At 38.2% G+C, this 24,107-nt stretch overlaps 1 protein-coding gene across 5 annotated transcripts in view; it reads right to left on the bottom strand.

The window, feature by feature from the left end:
* The window catches only part of ripor2 (RHO family interacting cell polarization regulator 2), a 49,954-nt gene extending 27,631 nt beyond the window's left edge, over positions 1–22,323 (bottom strand). For 4 of the 5 annotated variants that reach the window (XM_082185173.1, XM_082185176.1, XM_082185174.1 and 1 more), the window contains exon 1: positions 22,104–22,323. In XM_082185173.1, coding sequence (XP_082041299.1) covers positions 22,104–22,182 — 79 coding nt within the window. In that variant the 5' untranslated portion in view covers positions 22,183–22,323. Of the gene's footprint in view, positions 1–13,977; positions 16,067–22,103 lie in introns of those variants that run through there. The other variant, XM_082185175.1, reaches the window with a different exon arrangement.
* Positions 22,324–24,107: the final 1,784 nt, after the last annotated feature.

Genomic DNA, 24,107 nt, shown 5'->3' with positions numbered 1-24,107 from the left:
ACAGAATGGGAATACATTTCCATACTTCTCAAAATGTGTTCCTTCTCAAAAAGTAATATAAAAATTAAATATATATATATATTTTAATTAATATAATTTATTTATTTTATTTTTAATTGAATATTAACGGTGAAACACAACTTGAGAAAAACGTTGGCGAATTTGACCCTATTCCTGGATTATTTCAATCACTTTTGGCATGTCATATGATTTATTTCAACTTGATAATTCATGCATCAAGGTGTTCATGTTGATGAATCAAAATGCAAAACCAACACATGCAAAATGAACACAACCTATATAACCAATTGCTTATTTCAACAAACAAAGGTTCCACTTCAGTTTCAAAAACACAAAGCGACACTGTGCCACCCAGTGCATGCTGGGATTGTTCCACTCATTCTATTCAGGCCTGGCCGTCTCGGTTCACAGGCACTTGTGAAGCGCTGTTGATGTTGGCTACGTCATCCCCGTCCCTTCGGGCACGACTGCTCATAAGTATTCGGAGTACAGCTGCCTGGCACCCAATTCTGAACTCTTCACTGTGAGAGACGGATGACGAGGACAAAAGAACTGAGGAGGGGGGGTTTCATTAATTTGTCACCTCCAGCAGGGACCATGTTTATCTGGCCCGTTGAGAGTGTGAGGGGGTCTTAAAGCTGGGCAGGAGAAGTACTGAATGAAAAGTGATAAACGGGTCCCTCGTTTTCCTCCAAAAATCCCACATAAATTCTGACTAGTGTTTTTTTGTTATTTTAAACATAAATAAATTAAAAAAAATTGCCAGTGGGTTAAGAAAAATAAACAAGTTGTGATCTTACATGCAGGAAAAATCTTGTTTTTAAACAGGATGGATGCATATTATATTGGTACCATATTGGTTATCTGTCAGGTTAAAGGTATTGGATATTTAATTGTTCATGCTCAAATCCCATATTTTTTATATTTAGATTACGTTTGCTGTCATCTTTAAAAACACTTCGAATTTAACAACACTGTTAAATTTAATCTTTATGTCAGTGCCAATAGTCTCGTTGGCAGCGCGTCCCAAGTTCGAGTCCCGGCTCGTGGACCTTTCCTGATCCCGTCCCCCTCTCTCTCTCTCTCTCTCGCTCTCCAAATTCACTTCCTGTCAACTAACTGTCCAGTCATAATAAAGGTAAAAATGCCAAAATTCTCAAACCTCAAAATGCATTTTTCATACTGTACATTACAATTTTGTCATGCCTAAATTCACTTGTGTTATTTAAAGCGACTGATTTTATTCATTTATTTATTTAGTATTTTTACTTCTATATTCTAAATAATATAACCAGTTAAGAATCATTTATTTTCATCACTTCAGCCTCTGGAAAAGACATTTTATTTCCCATGAAAGTTTGCATGCACAGCAACATACGCACAAGCACAACAAACACTAGCTGCATGCGTGAATATCATCAAACTCAACCCACACTGCAACTTAACAGCAGAGTGATTCAATCCGAACGCCTGTATAAATTATAGTTTCTATAGTAACAGTGGACAATACACAATGTGTCCAGCAAAAGAACAATGCTATCATGGATCCCCCGCAGCAGGCCTCCTCCTGTCCTTCTTCTCTGAGGATCCGTTGTCTTCCGCTCTAAGGTAGGAGTACATCCCGCCCGGTTTCAATCCCAGCAGCTGTGTGATGCTCAGCTGGTCTTGTTCCACACTGACACTCCGCCTTGGAATAGCAATGACCTCACTTCAAGCATCCATGCCAGGTCAGAGAACTAATGTCAACCATGTGGCAGTGACCGACTGACCCTGTTCTACCCATGCTGTAGTAATGTGTGCCTTTTGGCAGTGTTGCCAATTGGGCCAGGAGAATAGATACGGTGGATGTGAGGATGTGCAAAACCACATATACTCAAAATTAATTAGTCGGTGGATTGTCTGAATGACCAAATACTGTCTTAAAGAGGACCTATTATGCTTTTTGACATTTTCAACTTTCTTTATGGCTCGTTTCCACTGAGCGGTACGGCACAATACAGTACAGTACAATTTGGTACGGTAAACTCTGATTCGGCTTATGTTTCCACGGCCAACAGTACTCTTACTTGATAGGCGTGGTATAGCGATCAACGTCATTCTCGTGCAAAGAAGAAAGCGACACAGTAAACAGCAATGGAGGACATACAGCCAGGGTGCGATTTGCCGGGGGGGATGCGTGGGATTTCCCCCTTTCTGGTCAATGTATCCCTGCCTCTGCTTAATTATTTTTATCCCCGGTGGGGATAAATTTATCCCCCCCTCAAAGTGATCAGTGCTACTACACTAGTGGCGAGGCGGATCACAAAACTTATCACGGATCCGTGGTTTGATTAAAATCCTTTTTATTTTAAAATGCGCTACTTTGACTGGCTCCGCAGCCTCTCTGTAACCACCACTCTGCAGACTTGCTCAATGTCCCGCCCACGGCGCTATATGATTGGTTACACCTCACGAGTAATAGCCTATCAACACTTGCGAGACGGTTGCAGGTCTTTTTTTACGCTGCATATGCAGCATATTACTGAAGCGGGAATAAACATCACAATCTGATTATCTGTTTCTATGATGACAAGCAGAGTTAGTGCTGAAGTTGCACATACGGTGTTTTACTCAACTGAGGCTAAGCAAAGGTTTTTTGATTACTCACTCACTCTTGAGTGTCTGGCGTGAGTGATTTCAATGTTAAGTCAATGTAAAGACGCGTTTACGCGCGTCTAGAGGTCCTGCGGCGCGATGCGTGTCGCGCGGCGCGGTAGACGCGAAGCCCGAATGAGGCGAATTGACTTTGTCGGCCCGGCCCGACACATTAACTGTATGTTATGAGCCCGAGCCCAATTTAAACCCAGGGGTGGCGCCAGGGAAGTTGAGATGAAGCAAAGATGAAGTTGACGATCGCCATTTCCGTAGTGAATGCGCATATATGGAGAAATGCATGGATTACATCAGAGTGTTGCCTATTTCTTTTCGTTTTGAATTGTTTCGTTTAAAGACATTTCAAGCGTTCTTTAGATATATTTCTTAATATTCTCTTTGAGGCATACACTTAGTTTCGGTTAATTTATGATGAGATCCGCTCAAGTTATCATGCAGTGCAAGTAACCGCGGCGGCGCCTCTGATTATAGCCTTTGTCTGCTATATTTGCTTCTTATTTATTAAATACACGCAATTCGTTGATGAAAAATGTATTAAAATTAAGATACAATTTATACAGAACGAAATTCACTTTAAAGAAAGGCTTTCTACAAAACAAAACTTAATGAAATAGTCAAAATCATGTCTAACCCACTCCAAGTCTCCCGATATATACTGCACATCCTATCTTACTCGTGCTGCTGTTCACTTTTCATAAATCAACATAGATGGAAAAAAATAACAATAATATTTTAACAAATATTAACACATATAGTAGGCCTATACAGACACTCTATTTGTACAAATTGCTGCACATTCATTTACTGCTTCTGAATTTTGCACACATAAGTTGAAAGGCATTTGTTTGTGCATAGTAAAACATATCTGCAACATTTATCAAGTTCACGGATATTGTGCGTGCATTTATTAATTATTATCATAATGAATAATGCAACAAGGACAAATCATGTAAACTGCCTTGTTTGTTTATTCAGAATGAAATGGATCGCAAATGGATCTGAAAGAAGAAACGTAAAAAATAAATAAAATAAAATAAAAATAAAACGTGAAAAATGATGAACACAGAAAATGAACTTTGGATGAACTTTGGATGGCCTAGGAGGAGTAGCCCTAGTAGGCTACAACTCTAATTTAATTCAACAAGGTTTTAGAATATAGAATATTTTTTAAACAAAATAAATATTTTTAAAGATTATTATCCCGGGCCGGTGTGATGCGTGCGAGTGGAGGAGCATGACACGTGACGTGTTGCATTTTGTAACACAAGTGCTGGATCAAGGGCCCGGGTCGGGTCGGGTCAAATTCGGGCTCGGGCAGAGAATCTAAACTCTGATTTATCTGATCCTGTCCATTAGCTTTGATCCATGTACGGCTTTTCAGAATGTCACCAAGTACAAATATTTGTAATAGTATGTAATTTTTCAGCACGAAAACTCTTGTTAGCTAGCTGGGAACAATGAAAAGGGTCCAGAGCAGCAAATGCAGTGAATGAAGTTCTTGTTCTCATGATTTATTTTTATGAATAAAAATGTTTCAAAACATCCCCCCCTCTGTTTTTTTCACAAATCGCACCCTGCATACAGCAGATCTTGTTCTTGCTTCTCAGCATGTGGCTGTTTGTCACATTGAAGAAGACGGCTTTGTTTGAGCAAAGGCTGCAGGCTTCAAGGAAAAACACAGCGCAAGCCTGCGCAAGTGACGATTCTCCGTCAACCAATCAACATTCTGCAGTCAAGCTCCACCCTTTAGCATCAGACTACTGTGCTAGGTACCCCAACGGAAGGGTCCCAAAAAAGTGGTACGTTAGCTTCTGACAATGGAAACAGCAAAAATTGCGGAGAGGCCTGGTTGCGTTAATAGTGTTATAACTTGCAGTGTGAAATTTCCGAAAAACACTCAAAGCGGCTGATCAATCACAACAACACTAGTCCAGCAGACTGGGAAGAGAGGTGCTGCAACAATGGTTTTTGAACAATCAAGCGTGAAAACCTATTCTAGTAGACCCCAAAAACATAATCAAGACTTTGTAAAAGGGCATAATAGTCCCTCTTTGACAGACCTGACTTGTATCTCTGCACAGAAAAAAGGACTCATCATAAGCACAAAGACTATAAACACAGCGAAACATGATTCTAAAGCAGGCACATCAAGACTGAATGGATGCTCTTGTGTTGTGACCGAAAAATCATGTGCTCATGATGGCAATGGCTGCTATTGATAAACAATGTCAAAAATAAATTAACATTTTTTTCTTGAAACTAGGAGGCATTTTAAGTCCATCAATGGAAGAACAAACACTATTTGGGTGCCTTAATAGTAGGCATTATTTTGAAATAAAGGGATGCAAGCATAAAAAAAAAAGTAATCTATGCATTTAATAATTTGATGTGGGCTTCAGCAGCCTGTACAAAAATGACAAAATAAGGGTTAGCTGTAACCACACCCACTGATTATATCTCCAAATAGAGGATAAAAAATATTTTGACAAGAGCAAGGACAAGCAAGTAATAAGTGTCAAAAAACATACTTCATATACAAATGTGACAAAAACCATGTCCAAAAACAGCAAAAAAAAGTGATCGATACAAAGAAATACAAAAACTCACTCTCACTTGGGTTAGTACTGCTTCGTTCCATTGCACTCCAAGTCAGAAACGTCCAACTTAGAAGAACATCTCTTCTAACTTTAAATTGTAACTCTCAAAACTTTTAGTTAATATTTGATGGCAACTTTAGTCAACCTAAAGAAAATAGTGAAATGAACGAAAAGTTAGCAGAGACCCAAAACTGAAGTGGACAAAAAAGGTTATCCAAGTTCATGTGTTGTGCATACAGTCAAATTGAAGAAGTCTTGATACAATGAATTTCCATGCTGGTCAATACACTGCTTTATTGCCAGTTGACCAGCATGGTCTTACTGGTGAAACCTTGGAAAATTATTAATTGGTGGGAATGTTTGCCACAATTTAATAGTTTAGTTGAACTTATATAATTATATATACTTGTTTTTGAGTGCAGCATAAGGCATGCCTCATATTTCCTCCCTTTCTTTCTTCTTAAAGGTCAAAAGCCCACGTAGTCTGTCAAATGTAATGGGCGGAGGGTTCAAAAGATGTTGATAGATGAAGCTGACACTTTCTTTAACACATCCAGTAGACGTGTTAGGCTATAAATTGAATATCCCCTAAAACTAAAATTTAGAGCTGAGGTAGAAAAGAAACATAGTGACATGCATCTTATGGTCAAATTCTTTTTGATTCTTCTGATGGTCAAAAACAACTATTTAGGCTATATTTAAGTCATGTACATGGAGCTCATAGAAACACATCAGTTAATTTATTACTAAAAGGGTCAATATTTGAACAAGAATCTATGTTCAGCAGGATCATTTAGTTTAACTTTGGAATTAATGGGTGATTTATTTCATATTTAATCCACAGACTTCAGACTACAGAGCACTTGAAGGTTATCTAAGAGCAAATAATAAAATGTCAAGCTATTTTACATTTTTATTGTGACTGAAGACAGAAAGAAACTATGTCAGGAGGCCTGAATTACACTTGACCACTGATAACCTCTTAAGGCACATGAGGGGTTTGTAATCTCAAATTCATACCCATCTGAGCATGCTGGAAAAGTCATTATGGGAAATGTCTTTTCATTATTCAGCTACAATTAAATAAAAACGATAACTGTTCTTTCAGAAAACACACTTTTTTACAATAGTGGAGAAAGCTAAAATAGAGAAAAGGCTTTTTTGTGGTTTTGCATGCACATGGTTTTGCAAAATGTGGATTTAAGACTCTACTTTTCTATATACATCTGTATATTGATTTATGTTCATTTCTGTTAATGTTTGGGGGGAAATGGCCTCTTTCTCACTCTGAAAATTAGCTTATTCTGAATAAGACATGGCAATAAGGCTTTATTATATAGTATTTATTATATTAGTGTAATTGGGTTAACACATTTATTTCATGATTGTGATATTAGACAAATGTTTTATGTGCATGTAAACTCAGTTCATAGGCAGAGCAGTGACTCACTGGTTTAATCCAGCTATGAGGATAATGCACATAAAAAGTCTGAGAAACAGACAAGTTTAAAAATAGGCTAGACTAGAGGGTCAATTCTGAGTGATATGTGGATGTTTTGCACTAGACACTGAGCCATATTTATAAAGTACAGAGCAAAGAGAGGACAGGGACAAAGATAGAGACAGAATGAGGCACTGGGAAAGAGCATATCTGAGAATAACAGAGCACAGCTGGCTAAAAACCAACTCAAACTGATGTAAAATGTGATATGATGTGAAGCAAAGAAAAAAAATCATCTTTCTGTTTATAGTTCCTGTTAATGGGGAAAGAGGATTCATTTACTTAGTGACCTTCAAATGCAGGAAACTTGTTAAGGGAGGGGTATTGTATAGCCTACATATTTTGTCATTCTTCTAAGGAACACCATACTTCAGTCATCATACAATTTCTCACACAAAACTGTCAGATTGCCTCAGAAGACTTGGAATATAGCAAGAAAATATTTTTAAAACTTCACTGTATGTAAATGAGCAACTTGGACATTCTACAAAATATCTTATTTTGTATTCTAAGAAAGGAAATAAAATAAAATGGTTTTAGAATGGCATGAGGGGCAGTAAATACCACATTTTTCATTTTTAGGTGAACTATCCCTTTAAGCAACTGTGCTCCAAGGAACAGCTGTCCTTAAATCATGCATAGGCCTACATCTAACTTCACCACTAAATGTGGATTGTCACTGAGGGGCTATGCCAGTCCCGTACATTTGTTAAGCTACTTAAACAAGTTTCACTTGATTTGGTCTCTCTTTATTCAGACAGTGCTGCCACACAAATAAGGCATGGCCAAAGCTCAAGCTGAAAGCAATGCTTTTAGCTTTGGAGAATGGGAACTGAACTGAATTCATTATGCCGGCAACGATATATGCTAGCACATCACGGGATGCAGACACTTGCAGGTGAATCTCTAGAATGATTCAGCACTTCATCCACAGATCATTGTGAATGTCTTTATGTGTGTGTCAATGCAAGATGCATGAGAAAGACAAGAACAGAGATATACAGTTGCCTCTTCATTTCTTTCTCTCCTGCAATAAAATAAAGATGCCAACATTTTGACTTTTGTCAGGCAGGCATACACAGATAAAATATTGAAACAGTCTTTTTTGTTTGTGTGTTTGTTTTTCTTTGGGGGGGGGGCTGAAAAGACATTTAAATTAAAGATTGTTACTTTCAGCTTCAAATAATCTAAGAAAGAAAGCACACACTTTTGATGCACAACCCTTAAGGCGGCCGCACACCGGACGCGCAGCTCAGCGCCGCGCCGCGCCACGTCTAGGACAACTGTCACCTGAAAATCCGATAACATCAGCAATTTTCTGATTTCTGTAAATAAATATAAAACTAAATGTATATTGCAGCACAGGGTGAGGTCCGTATATATATTAACTACGATTTGAGACACATACATGTAAATTTAATATAAAACTATGTAAATGGCGCTCTGTGGCGCGGCAGGATTTTGAACACGGTCCTGAGCCGCCGCGGACAGACGCCGAAAGGCGCCGCCGGTGTGTGTACTCTCATAGAGAATAGTGTGTTCGAATTTAAAAGACGTGGCGCTGCGCGGCGCGCCGCTGAGCTGCGCGTCCGGTGTGCGACCCCCTTTAAAGACTGGAGATGAAACACTGTTCTAAAAATATAATAAATAAATAAATAACATGATGAAAAAATATGACAAACAGAGGTTTGATGCGGTACATTTAGGTCAGGCGATAGGCCAAATCCCGAATTAGTGGTGCTTGCCAACCCATCACACATGCTACATACTACATGCTCTTTTGACTTGGACCAGTAAACATTCACCTAGCAACTGCATAGCAACATGATAATAAGCACTCCTTGGCAACACCCTGGCAACCACCCAGAACACTCTTGTGGCAGCAGGTTTCAGAGGCAGTTGTAGTTTATGAGGGTGCTTTCCTGTTTTCTGCATTGCTTCTGGGTTTGACAGGAGGAGTTGATTTCATCCCTGATAAAGCACAGCTGTATGTCAGAACAGACCCTGGGGAGGACAGCACCCTTTAAAAGGCATAAGGATTTGGCTTTTCAAAGCAGATTACATGTCACTGCTGACAAAATCTAAAAAACAGCCATCATCTGAGGGAGAATATGTCAGACATGACAACATCCAAGGACCTCAATTCAATCAACCAATGACATTTCAGACAGAATCCACCACAACCAATCATATTCCCGCACACCTTCTAACTGCTATGCAAACAGACAAGGAAAAACAAAAACATTCAGTTCATCAGCTTATGTTGGAAGGATAAACCACCGTAATACTAATCACAGGGCTGAGAGATTTTGATGCTATGCAAAAACTGTGTCTCCAAAACGGATGTATGAGGGGTGTCAGTGCAGTTGATTTTAAATAGACTGTTAATCAGGGGGATTATGGGATAGCACCCCCACTGATGAGAGCTAAAAGTACATGTCATCTGTTCAGGAAGAGAGAGAGAGTGAACAAGAGAGAAATATTCCCCACACAAGACGCCAAGTCATTCACTTCATTACGTGTCATTTGAGGACGAGGCAATCCAGAATGCATGGCATCCAAGATGGAGGATGAGTCAAGAGAAATACTGATTAACTGTACATATAATTCATTCAACACCAAACAGTTCTAATTAAAATACACAATTGACCTAAATTTATTATGTGCTGCAAATTAGGGCTGCGTGATACATCACATTTCTCACAATATCGCAAATCGCGACACGCATATTGAATCGGCTAGCATTTTTTGGTTTTAATTGATTTCACAAAATACATTGCATCACATGCGTTATTTAACAAGTTATCGCATATTGCATTTTTCTTTAATATTGTGCAGCCCTACTGCATATTTTATGCTTTTTAGAGTATTATGTCATTAGCTTAGCAACATGCTAACATCAAACTCTTCTGCGATCAACAATTGTGAAATCAATTGTGAACCAGTCTACAGTGTGTTTCATACCAGGAGCGCTATTTGCATAGTATTGCTACCTGAACATTCCAAATTAGTCAGCTACCTTTGTAGGCGATATATACAGCAAGACATTTCATTATGTTTTGGAACAGAGGCCCTGTTTACACCTGGTATTAATATGCATTTTGGTCGATCAGATCACAAGTAGACATAGTAGTCTTTTTGTCTTCAAACCAAACTTGGGTCTTGGGTCAGTACTGCTTCATTCCATTGCACTCCAAGTCAGAAACGTCCAACTTAGAAGAACATCTCTTCTAACTTTGTAACTCTCAAAACTTTTAGATAATATTTGATGGCAACTTTAGTCAACCTAAAGAAAATAGTGAAATGAACGAAAAGTTAGCAGAGACCCAAAACTGAAGTGGACAAAAATGGGATCCAAGTTCATGTGTTGTGCATACCGTCAAATTGAAGAAGTCTTGATACATGATCAAGCCGACAAAGTTTAAATCCCGTCTGGCTAGCGCACTTCCCATAGTATGTACGTACTTTACGTATTAAGTCACCAGGAGGAGAGTAGGCGGTCTTTTGTGGCTGTTCGTCAAATGCGTTTTCAACTACCTCGGGAAATGGTTGAAAGTGGACAAGCTCAAGACATTTTAGACCCTGTTTACACATGTATTTAGCATTGTCCACTTGATCTGATCAACCAAAACGCATTTTAATACCAGGTGTACACAGAGCCAGAAATAAACTATAGTCGTCCAGGATTGTACTTTACAACATCAGGAAAATCAGACCCTTCCTGCAAGGGAACTTCTAAGCTCTTGTCATTTCAAGACTGGACTACTGCAACGCTCTAATAGCTGGCCTTCACACTAAGCCTGATGGTAGATGCAGATGGCTCCAGAACACGGCAGCACGTCTGTTCTTCAGTCAGCCAAAGAGAGCCCATGTCACACACCTCCTGATCTCACTCCACTGGCTCCCAGTTGCAGCCAGAATCAAATTTTGATGCTAAATCAAGGTTTTGATGCTGGCTTTCAGGACTGCCACTGGAACAGCACCGCCCTACCTCATTTCACTTCAACAAGCGTACGCTCGTCCTGCCAGCTAAGGTCACTGAATTAGTGATATCTTACTGTTCCTTCATAACGAAGTAAAAAGTCACTCCCCAAAACTTTCACCCTCTCTGCTCCTCTCTAGTGGAATGAGCTGCCAACCTCGACCCAAACTGCTGAGAACATCACATCTTTTAAGAAACAGCCATTCTGAAAGCACTTAACCACCCCACACCCATAAACCAATGCACTTGCACACACACACATACAAAAAAACTTTCCTTTTCTGCATTTTTCCTTTTCTCTAGCTTGCTTCCTAGTTGTCAAATAAACCTGCCATTGCATATTATGAATATTGTTGGGTCTATTGCTTCTGTTCCTCTCTTGTAAGTCGCTTTGGCTAAAAATGTCTGCTAAATGCATAAATGTAAATATACCCAATCAGAACATCCGAAACATAAATCAATATCAATAATAAAAAAACATTAAAAGTAAAAGTATTGTCCACTATTTATAAACTTTATTATAAATCTCAAATTCAAATGCTGTATCAGCTAGACAAATCTACTTTCCCCTTGATGTATGCACTTCTCTTGACCACATGAACTTGTTAACATCAGAAGAAGCATTCAGTTGTAATATATTTAATAAGAATGCAGTTGTTGGATGGAGTTAGCTGACAACAGAGAGCATATATCAGTGGAGACTGAGTAACATTGACACACTGGTCGGCCTCTTGCTGACCGCAATGATTTGATTTAGCTTCCTTTGCGGCCGTGACGCAAGCCAAACCTCTCACTGCCCCTTGTCATAAGAACAAGAGTGACAGTAGATAAAACCCAGACCTCTTTCATCCTGCTTTCTCCACGAACTAAAAAAGATTCTAAGATAAGCTATATCCGTCTCTTTCATCAACAACTTATTTTCTACCTCCTCAATTTCTTAAAATACCCCTCCACAGGCCATTGGAGTCAGACTATGTGATGGGAATTTGTCTGTACATGATCACTGGAAAGAGACAGCCTTTCAAACACACATAAAAACTCATAAGCTCGATTATATCTCTGTCAGGAGATACCTCAATGATGTGCATCTCAATACGCTTCAAGATACATCTCCATGAAGTCGAACGATATACTGTATTATACAGATTTCAGCAAAGCCAGTTGACATCGAAAACAAAAATCAAGACAGGCCTCCACTTATACACAGATGACCACTAAGAGAGAAACATTCAATGATTATCAGCTGTGAAAACGCAAACCACTAAAGCCTAAGGGAAACCAGTAGGGGTAAACTGTAAACAGCTTAACATAAACTCACAAAGCTGATGTGCTCATAGCCTTTCCAGAGAACCAGGATTGGATGTTTTTGAAGAGCCTGCAGTAAAGAGGCCTCGTCTTACTGAACTCCTGCCAAGTTTCACTGAGTTTTTCCCTATCCAGCTAAATTCACGAATAAGAAATAACATGCACTGCTGAAGACACACACTTTGCCCTGAAGTACACTCAAAAACCAAACATCCCTTTTATTTGCTTTAGAAAATAAATTATTAATATAAAGAACATCAACAATCATTATTCTCACTGTTGACAGTTCAGATAGACCTCAAAGACCCATTGTTTCAGACAATAAGCCATAATGTATTGTATTCAAACAAACAGTTTTCAAATAATCGGCACAGCTGCCCACTGGCTCAGCAGACCAAGATAAAACTGATTAACCTCTGAATCTTTGCTTTGACATGTCGAACAGAAAACAGAGAGTAGAATGTGATCTAAACTGCACTACATGACATTTTTGAGAGGCCGAGATTAAAGAGATAACAGTAAAAGGGTTGGGGCTGAATGGGGGGATGGGGGCTGGAGTTAGAAGTAAGGGAAACAGGTTTTAATCAGAGAAAGATCTTCAGATGAAGTTCCGAGAAATGCTCATTTGTCATCAGTTTGGCAGCTCTAGCCTCATAGCAGCCCCCTCCAATAGAGCATAACAGTGACACCACCCACTTTTTCAGTGGTCTTGGTTGCGGAAATATTTTTCTTATTCATTTTCTCTGGTGGAATTTGAATAAAATCTTCATTAAAGAGTTCTAAGCCCTTTACCAAAACAACCAGCGCTGAGATAAATCACAACATACAAACTCTGGTTCAATGCAATATATATATATATATATATATATATATATATATATATACATACACACACACACACACATGTGTGAAAGATAAAAAAAGATCAAGGTACAAGGCATAAAAAAGCATTAAAGCATTGCAAATTATGTAATCATAATTTTTTTATATTACTTTTAATATATTTTAGGTTTATTGCGAAATATTCAGATATCAATACCTTAAATCACCTTCATGTTCACAATCACTTTCATCTAGATTCTACAGAGTAACCAAGATAAGTATTTCACTTGTAAACATGGCACTCTGTGTCATGCACATGAGCTCATGAAATACTAAACTGACAGCTGCCAAAGTATACTACAACTACAGCAGGTTCAAACATATTATCTGGTGTTCTGTTGGTAGTTTGTCTTATCTCATCACACAATCATTATAATCACACCCGAACAAACCAACAAAGTGCAGCTAGTAAATAACCCGGACAGAGTCAGTCAGATTCGTGAAGCCCGACTACTGAACATAAAATTCAGAGCTGCGTTTACCAAAGGCAACGTAAGCCTAAATTGATAAGTGGAGGAAATTGTTCAATTCAGGCTCATGCTTTTGGGAAACGCAGCCCAGATCGGTTTTGATTAATTGAAAAGATCCGACTCTTAAGAACAATTCGTTCGAGAAGCGAACTGAAGTCTCACTCAGTTTAGAGTGTGTGAGATTACATTGTTTATTAAATTAAACAGACGAAAAGCTTTACAAACTGGCCAGCTTCTGGAAATGTCAGTTACGTGCTTCTCGTTCAGTGCCCTACAAATGTACAAATATTCAGTCTGTTTATATAACGGATTTATCTAAACTGAATATCATAGGAGCGGATGAATCATTGACTCGGATGCTGAGTTAAAAACGGTATTAGTTCATCACATGCACAATGCATCAAAACAAAAGGAAATGGTCAACCACAACTATTACTTAATATTGTCATTTAAGAAAAAAAAACTCCAGCAAACCCACGCCGCAAAACAGCATGTCGCTACAGTGAGCTATGATATCAATATTAAAAGGCGTTGTAGTGTCAAGTATACAGATCATAGGCTACTCACCGCAAGAGAGAGAAAACTTATTCCCAGTCAATATTATTTACTCGGGTTGGGCACTTCCATTTATGAAAGCAAAATCTCACTTCTCCTTTCTGCGGCTAGTGTGTTAAATAAAACAATTCGAGCAAAACGTGCACAATGTCAACACCACAGACTTTGCCACGCGAAACCATCCGGACCGACAGCAACGGATACAAAATCATGTGTCGTGCACTCGTACAGATTTGTAGCGCTCCCTCACAGCCGCCACGGACCAATCAACAGGCAGCGCTGTGGGAGTGGGCGGGGTCTTCTCGTTTTTTCACTACATATTCACCCTTGACTCCTCTCGAGGCTTGTCTAAAAACGCATTGTAGTGTACAGGGGCTGGCATTAATAGTGTATGTGCTCAGCTGTCAGGGTGAATCTTAAACTACTCAAACAATGTGTCTGTAAGGAGTTTTGCATATTTAAAATAGATCAGTGTGCCTGTAAGCTACATGAAACCTGCACACCATAGAAAATAGTAGCCTACAAGCTGCATACTACTGACCATTGTATAGCCTACGCTGGAATACCAATGTTAAAGTCTTATACACAGCACAGGATATCCGTATTTAGCTGAACAATATGACATTTAGAAGAGACTTTAACATAAACTACTAAGACAACATGTCAGGGAAACACACATAACACTAAACTGGAATTAATTGAAGCAATAGGACAATGAGTGTCACTTTATTATTTGATGTTACTTTTTTAGACAATGTGGGCAGATAAAAGATCGATTCGAAGGATTAATTAAGCGTGAAATATCCCTCTTTTATCTTTTCATCTGCAAAACACACAAATTTATTCATCATGCTGAAGTCTTTGCTGTAGGTGGAAGAAATACCCGGCAGGCACTGCCCTTTATAGCAGAATCAGCATGACCACATTAAAGTTTGAGCACCTGATTAAGTTACAGTTACTGTGAAAGCTACTTTACATCATGTCTCATCCAGTCCCAGTCTTCCTGCTTAGCTCATGGTGGTTAAACCTGACCTTGGTGGTTCATCACTCCTGTGCCTTGCAATGTATTGTATAATAGTCAGAGAGACTGAGTGCATCCAGACAGGCTTGGACAGTGTAGCACAGACACCTCCACATGCATCCTCTCTCTCAGCTGCTGCTCGGCTCATCCTGTAATTATGGCTGTCATCAACAGCCCCCGATGAGAAGCTATATTTACTGGAGCCCTGTACAAACAGTTCTCAGGCTTAAATGAGCCTGATACAAAAGTAAAAGCTCTCTCCATTCATTTGCAACTGGTCTTAAACAGGTTAGCCGGTGAAATACGAATGAAAACAGCAGGTTCTATAAGATGAATCAATAAACATTGAAGGAATGTGACTCATTTGAAACACTCAAATACAAAGACATCTTGTTTTTATCATCTCTGGCATATATAGAGGCTGGACATGCTCTTATACAAGTTGAAATCTAGAAACACTTATCATGTTAAATCAATCTGTCTTGGTATTTTATGCTGCTATCTTCCTGCGAATTGTAGATATAAACTGAGCAGGAATCATCCACACACATTTGTACAATTCTGTTCAACAAACTTGTCTCATATCAGGAATTTGCGAACACTTCCATTCGGAGAGACAAACAGAAATAGGTTACGGCATGCCACTGAGGTCAAGAGGTTACAAAAAGCTGCCAGACTAGTGCAGATGAAGATCAGTATGTGTGAAGCTGTCGACAGAATGATCTCTTTAACAAGGCAGAAATATTCTATACTACCTCTGTAAACAATATATTCAAGTATATTCAAGTCATTATAAGTGTAACGGAAGGTCGTAAGAGCTGTGCATGTAAACCTCACTCCCCTGGCCTCAAGAGGCGCACTAGCAACAGATGCTAGAGACTGCAGGCCTTAGCATCTTTGTTAGCGCACCCGCCTCCCGTGCCGGAGACCCCAATTCGACTCCTGCTTTGAGCGGTTCGAGTTTGAGGGGCCTCAGCAAACTTTCAAGGGGGCCCTAACTTCCAAAGATGACCTAAGTTAAAATTATTTAAAATAATAATGATAAAAAAAACATTAAACAAGCTAAAACTATTAAACATGTTTAACATGTTTCTTATTTTAAGTTTAATTTTAGCATAATTTTGAAAGTATGATTTCTAGGCCTGAAAATGTCATATAAATTAATACAATCTTAAAGCTCCTTGGCCATTTTTATAACGAATATAAATTTTTCCTGTCATGCCAATCTCTAAAGCATTTTATCAGGTAGAAACTGTAAATTAAAAAGATTTTTTTAAAATCCTTACCAAGTAAATCACAAACAACTTTAAAGAGCAGGAGATCACTAGGAGTGTCAGGCCTTTGAAAATCGTTGGAGTCACAAAGGTTGAGAACTTTGCACTGGTTTAGCAGAAAGCACAATATTGTGAGTTTTGCATGGAATAGGAGCCACGTTTCCTTGTAAAATGTATAAACCTAGCTCTAAGTAAATTGTCAGGTGGGCATAAATTTTCCCTTAAACCCTTTGAAACGCAGCACCACAAAACTGTATATTTCATGGTGTTTGAAGGCAGTCAGTAAGCCTACATTTTTAAATTATAGACTGCCATGCCCTGTGGCTGATCTCCTGCCTTTGGTCCTATAATGACAGGCTCTGATGCAGGTATAGCCCATGGTGCCGACCCACACAGCCGTGTGTGACAGCCAGGTGTTCAGTATTTCGCTATCAGCATTACAGGTTTACAGGAAGATTGAGATCATGACGTTATAAATGGCATAAAGATAAAGAAGGTGTTCCCAGATGGATCACGTTTTCCAACTGAATGGTGGTTCAGAGCAAACCGGGAAGTGTCTCTGCTCATCTGTCAATGGCCACATCAGTGTTTTTACCTCTCCACATTGTGCGTTTTCACCCACCGTGCGGCACAAGAATACAGTTGTAGCCTCGTGTTTGTGGAAGCTCCCCTTGTTTGGTCTAAAGTAGGTCAATGGACCATCATGTGGCAGCGAGGAAAAAGCACACCGTAATGCACCGTAAACAATCATTGAGCACGTGACACCTGAAATAGTCTTTTAAAAAACACTACTCTAGCTGCTCAAAGAAAAAGAACAGCAATCCCATGTTCTTTTCTTCTCACCCTAAGGGTGCACAGTTTGTTCTGTGCGCTCAAGGGCACGTGTCCTGAGTCGCAATGACCAGGTCATGGCTGCTTCCTTCTGACACACTTTCTCAGAGCATCACACAGATGCAGAGAGAGTCGGCATAAGCCTGAACCTGCCAACCTACATACCAAAGATGACATTATCCTTAAAGTATGGCTGTAGATCTAAAAAACAAATAAATGTTGGAGATACAGTCTAGCGGCAAATTAATGGTTCCAATGGGTTCGCGCAATGCCCCACATCTTACTCCCACTTTCACTTTTCCAATAATTTCAAGTTTTCTAGTTTCTTTCAAGCATAATCTAACAAAAGCAGTTGAGGGTTTTTTATATTTGAATATTTGTTAGTTAAAATAGTAAAAATATCTGTCAATGAGATAAGAGGTCTTTTATGTGTTTTTGTATATTTGAAGATATTTTACTGGAAAAAAGATAAAAACACAGATTAAGAAAAATAAAAATCATAAAAAATCAAATAAAAAATAAATAATGGCTTAAAGGGATAGTTCACCTAATTTTTTTTAATTCTTTCATCATTTACTCACCCTAAAGTTGTTCCAAATATTAAGTATTACTTTATTTCTTCCACTGAACACAAAATATATTTTTTAAAGAATATGATTAACCAAACAGTCGATGGACCCCATTGACTTCTATTGTATTCTATGGAAGTCAATGGGGTCCATGAACTGTTTGGTTAATCTTTAAAATAATCCTTTGTTTTCAGCAGAAGAAAGAAATTCAGACAGGTTTGGAACTTGAGGGTGAGTAAATGATGACAGAATTAAACATTTTGGGTGAACTATTCCTCTAAGTGCTAATTGCTTTTATAAAACGATGGCAATGGAAATATTATAAAAGACCTGCAATATATTATGTAAGCAATAAGGTACGAGAGGCTGTGCTGTAAGTCAGACGCGGAGTATATTATAAAATATATATCATAAAAGATCTGCAATAAATAGTATATTATTATTATTACACACATTCTTCTTAACTGTAGGTGATTTGTAGATATACAGAAGTGGCACATTCTGTACAACTCAATTCAACACAACTTTGAACAAGGCTCATCCAGTCAGATTTCAGAACAGTTAATCAGTTTTGTAATCTGGTAACTAATCTTGTTACCGTTAAAAGTGTCTGTTGTGGAGAATCAAACTGTGTGAAATGATCAGTGCTACATCACTCTCTGACTAAATCAGCTTCTGATTACGATAAGCCATCGGGGGGGCCCGTCATACAGCCATTTAGAGCTACAATTGTCCTGCTCTGCTGACATAGACACTGACATCATAGATATTCATTGGCCGCTATGGACATGTGTTGCAGAGTGATGATGACTGAGCACATTGTGTAGTGATCACTGTGCCAGTTCCGACCCACAGGCCTACAGATAACATCTCTACCAACGGCTCAGTTAAAGCCAGACTATATCCGTAAATCTCTCCCATCCTGCAGGAATCAATACACGGAGCAGCTCAGCGTTGAAATCTAATGCCACAACATTAAGCTTTGCTGAAGCCCCTGAGGGGATACGGTTTCCCTGGGCTGAGTGCGATAGATCAGGGGGAGTACAAATGGTTTGAAATCCGACACTGATTTTTGCATGGGCATTTGATTTGATTGACAGAAAACATGATTAAATCCATCTTAAATGCTGTTCTTAGTAATACAGCAGCTTTTTGACACCTCACTGATTCATTGCAGCAATATCACATGAGGACTCCACCCAATCAAAAAGTTGCAAAGACCTTTAATTTAAAAAACATAAACATGTCACAAAGTTTCAACTAATTAATTTTATGCTTCACAAACCATTTAGGAGAGAAATTAAATGTAATACTGCAAAATCAATGTAGTTATGATGCCAACTCTAATTGTATATTGATGAAATCAGGAGCGAAAGAACGATTCGAAAAGTGGGGATGAAACATTATAAAACAGGCTGGCTCATGAATATTAATTAGGTAATATTAAAGTCAGCATGAAATGGAAGTTGCGACAGTTTTTTCATCCCTATTGTGTTGACATGCGAGTGAAACGGCTTCTCAAGCAAGAAAAAATAGGACAGGACTTGATTTTGTCCATTGGGAATTGATTGGATGGTTGGATCGTTGTGGTTTGCTATAGTGTGGTCCCGGTGTGACGTCACAACCCAGAAGTCTAATTCGCCTCTAGTTCCTTCGAGATTTATAATGGGGTTTTTCAATTTATGAGTAAATTAAAGCCTGTGAGTAAACATAACTTGATGATACTTTGACGTTTTGTTTTTACCAAGACTCAATTGTCACCATGACCCAGGTCTTCTTAGTTTATTCTCAGCAGTGCTCATACTTCATTGCTTCAGGACCAGAAAACAGGCGCCACTCTCTATTCAAGGAGCCGCAGGCGGCCACATGAAAACCCTCTTTGAATAACTCATGAAGCACATGCAAAAAAATACTACAATACTCAAACACTTTTTGAACGAATTAGGTTAAAGAAAAAGAAAACAGAAAACTGGTTGCAAGCTGGATGGCCTTAGTGCAGTAGTGACTCTCATGAGCTGGTTTTATTGGATGGACATTAAATATGGGAAGAACAATGTGCTCCCTCATATTTTTGAGCCTTGGATTTTGAAAAATAAAGCCTTTAGAGCCTTTCTTTAAAAAAATAAAGAAGTTGCATGATTATTGGGAAAAAAAAGTCAGTCTAATCAAGTCAGCTTTCACGTGTCATTACCATACAAAAGGAGATATTATCAAGATGTCAAAGGCAATATAGATTTTCATTTTGACTATTGTTTATTATTATTTCAGCTGCTTTCTTTAAAATACATTAGGTCAGATTTGAACTTAGGTCCCCATGCATGCTACATAAAAGTTGTAGCACTAGACTAACAAATCTGAAAATAATAATAATAATAAATAAATAAAAATCCCCTAAAAGACACCAAGTCATGAATGTCCCATAAAAAAGTACATGGTGCCCATGTGAAGGTCATACTACAAATCTTTTTGGTTCAATTCATGTGTAACTTTACAACATCACAAATATCAATAATGTATGTCTGCTGATAATTACTTCCTGCAACACATTAATTAGCATTGGTGAGACCATATAATATAGGTAGCTACTGTGTATATTATATTTAAATAACTATATTTATCAAAAGAAATCCATCTATCACATGCTTTTGCATTTGATAAACACTAATCTCTATATGTAGTATGTGAAAGTGATGGGTAGCCTAATATCCAACACATTCACACAATCACAGTCTATACATTGCAACACATTTCCACCCAATATAAACTCAGCCATGCCATTTCTACAGTTCAAACCCTTCAGGGAAAAGACAAAGACCTCAGTCATAACTTACAGTCAGGATTGAGTGAAATAAATCACTTTCTATTCCTTCTCTCTCTGTTCTCATGCACAGATGTTCCTGCTTTTTCTCATTTACTGAGGCAGCAGATAACAGTGTTTCTGCAGAAACAGCAGCTAAATCTGAACATTCAGTTCTTTAGTAGTAGATGACAACATGCCTAAGACAACGCACTAGACATCTGCTAGCATAGAAACAGGCTTTAAAAGGACAACTTTACCAGTGAAGTGATGTTGAGACGTTAATTGAGGTAGCAAGTTAGATATTTCATAGCCTCTGATGCCAATGTGAACCCTTCATTATCAGAATAAGCAACAAAATGCGAATGATCTTGGGAATGGGAAAGATGTATTATGTTTATTCCTCAAAAGGTGCCTTGGGTGTCCATAATGAACTTGAAAAATGCATCTGGAGAGTGAATAATTTAGCCAACTAATTGTGTCCAAAAACCCAAATTATTTAAGTTCTCCCATTATACAATACCTTTCAAAAGTTTGGGATCAGTAATATTATTATTTGAGAGAAAGAAAGAAAGAAAGACAGACTTTTCTTCAGCAAGGATGCATTAAACTAGACATAAAAGGCATTTATAATGCTACAAAAAATATTTATATTTCAAATAAATGCTGTTCTTTTAGAACTTCTGTTTGTCAGGGAATTGTAAAATATCACGATATTCACAAAAATATTAAGCAGCACAACTGTTTTCAGCATTGATAATAATAAGATATGTTTCTTGAGCAATAAATCAGCATATTAGAATGATTTCTGAAGGATCATGTGACACTAAAGACTGAAATAATGATGCTCAAAATTCAGCTTTGCCATTGCATGATAAAATTACATTTCAAAATATATTTGAATAGAAAAAAGTTATTTAAAATTGTAATATTTCGCAATATTACTAATTTTAATGCATTTCAACAAATGCAGCCTTGGTGAGCATAAGAGACTCAAAAACATAAAAGTCTTACCAACCTAAAACTTTTGTGTATGTGAAGCGTGTGCAGATTTTTCTCCTTGCTTGAACACACAACTCATAGCAGTTGTACTCCTTTTGGCAACATTTCTAATGCTCAAGCACTAGGAGACAAATTTGCATTAAATTCATCTTGAAATGCCATTAACAGAAAAAAGCAGAAGTCATTACATTCTCAAGTTATTACATTTTATTTGTGCTGCTCCAAAGAGTCATTGAGTAGTAACCATACAGTAAATTCTCTTCAGAATGTTTTTAAAATTCTAACAGTATGTTAATTTATGCAAATGTCATAAACAGGAGAAATGTATGCCTTCCAGAACATCGACCAGCATCCTGTTCCTCCGCTCGAAAAGCAGATATCATTCACATGAACATGTTTCATCATGCACTACCTTCAAAAACCCCCAAATGGCTCCAATGTTTCAGTTTTACAATGCTCAAATCATAATATATCAGAGTTATCAAATAGATCTTTGTACTTCAACACTGCCAGGAGTTATACAAGAAGAACGCCCACTCGACACACTCGTTATTATGTTGAGATGACACATAAAAACGGCATCTCCATAGATTTCACTCACAAACACGGCCTAAACTTCCCACCCCGTCCCAGAATGACCCTACCGTCATCATCAAAGATGTCCTCTGCCTCCTCACGCACGAGTTCTTTTATGTTATCCTCCGTGATGTCAGGAAAGGCCATTCCGTCTTATCCTCGCTTGCTCTTCTCTTTTGCTTATACGTCTGAGCAGCAACTATACTGTAAAATTAAATCAACGTTCGGACTGTCTTCCCCCCGGGCGTCGGGCGAATGTAAAGCCCGCTGTCAGCTTGAGCCTGAGCAGAGAGGCGAGAGGCAGTGGACCGCTCTGAGCTTCTACTCACTGCACCAAGTCGAGTGTGAGTGTGTGTGGGAGCCCACACCATCATGGCCAAGTTTCATCAACAGGATGATTTCATAATCTCCTGTGTGAGTTTCAGAATGAGGGAGATAGTGTGTGTTGTAAATATGCCAATGATGTTTGAGTGGTGGTTAGGAGGAAGCATCTTGAGAACCAAACCTTGGTGATTTAGGCGATAAATAGGCAATATGTAACACAGGGTTGTGTTCACAGGTTTCAGCCTCACCATACAACCATTAAAGGTCAAGAAAAAGTTGACCTTTTCTTAAATTGATCATTTTATTGAACCTTTATATGTGTTTTTTATATATATTTGATATATTATGATCCTATTTTGATCCTATTTGATACATCAGGCATTTATGGTCTAGTATGATATAGGAGAATATGGAGCTCATACATAAAAACACACAAAAAAACACCTCAATTTTATTCAGAGCCCCAAACTGAGCAAAAATGTAAGCAATTTGGTGCAGCTGCTGATATTGCTATGGCCAAAAAAGTAAGATGAAATTCTGATAGCTTGTAAATCAATGAGATCAACATTCAACAGCATAGCAGACTACTTACGTACTGTAATCTGCATATAAATATCAGTTGTCACTTTATATCTCACAATAATATGTCTCAAGATGATATTTAAATGCTTGCTTAGTTAAAAAAAAAAAAAAAAAAAAAGCTCTGTAGTTTTTTTATTGTGGGGTGCAAAACATATAATGCAACGCAATGGATAATCAAGTAAGTTCACCTTGTATATAAAAGCTATTCTTATGTTCAAATGATAAAAATCATTAAAGATTTCACAGCACAAAGACAGGTGTACCACGATCTGAAGGTAGACAAGTTTAGAATTATATAAAAAAAGGCCATTTACTTGTTAGAAACCCAGACTAATTTTCTGTAAATTAATTATTGTTATTAAATAAGGTGATTCACCTTATGCACTGTTCTGTCGTCTGATTGATGGTTTATACTTTCCCAGATAGTGTCAGCCCAGATCCGGGCCACATCTGGTACATGTGGATTCAACGTGTACCAGATGTGGGCCGGATCTGGGCCGACACTATCTGGGAAAGTATAAACCATCAATCAGACGACAGAACAGTGCATAAGGTGAATCACCTTATTTAATAACAATAATTAATTTACAGAAAATTAGTAAAAGACTTCTAACTGCACAATTTGGTTTTCAATTTTGCACATTTTCTTCACATCTAAAGTCTTTCTGAAATAGTAACTAGGCTGCAGGGAATTTAAGTCTTTCTCTTTAATTTTTGCGTGCCTCCTATGAAAGCTCTGTGGAACAGACCTAATGACAATCTCATTAACGGAGGGGTCAGCTCACACACTCACAGTCGTATAACAGCAATTATTCATTTCTGGGCTCTTTTTAAAAACATGTCCTATATAGGGGAACCAAAATAGATCCACCCACACATGTCACGTTTCCAGGAAACATTTTGATGTGATTGCTCAATCATTTTACGTTTAGTGGTGTTTGCTTAAGCAAGAAACACTGTTATTATTGCTTAAACGTAGAGTGTGGGATTTAAACAGTATTACACTGCCACATGTAACTCATCTAGAACAGTTCATGGACATGAAAGATACCTCAAAACATGCTTTTCCAAACAACCAGACTTATGATTCCCCGCTAACAAGGAACGTTCTCAGAATTTGGGCTAATGTTCTGGCAAGGTTCTCTCAAAATTATGAACAAATTTTA

Source organism: Leuciscus leuciscus, assembly GCF_965113295.1.
Source record: "Leuciscus leuciscus genome assembly, chromosome: 12".
NCBI lineage: Eukaryota > Metazoa > Chordata > Actinopteri > Cypriniformes > Leuciscidae > Leuciscus > Leuciscus leuciscus.
Note: the sequence above shows the minus strand (reverse complement) of the source record. Positions and strands in the feature narration are given on the sequence as shown.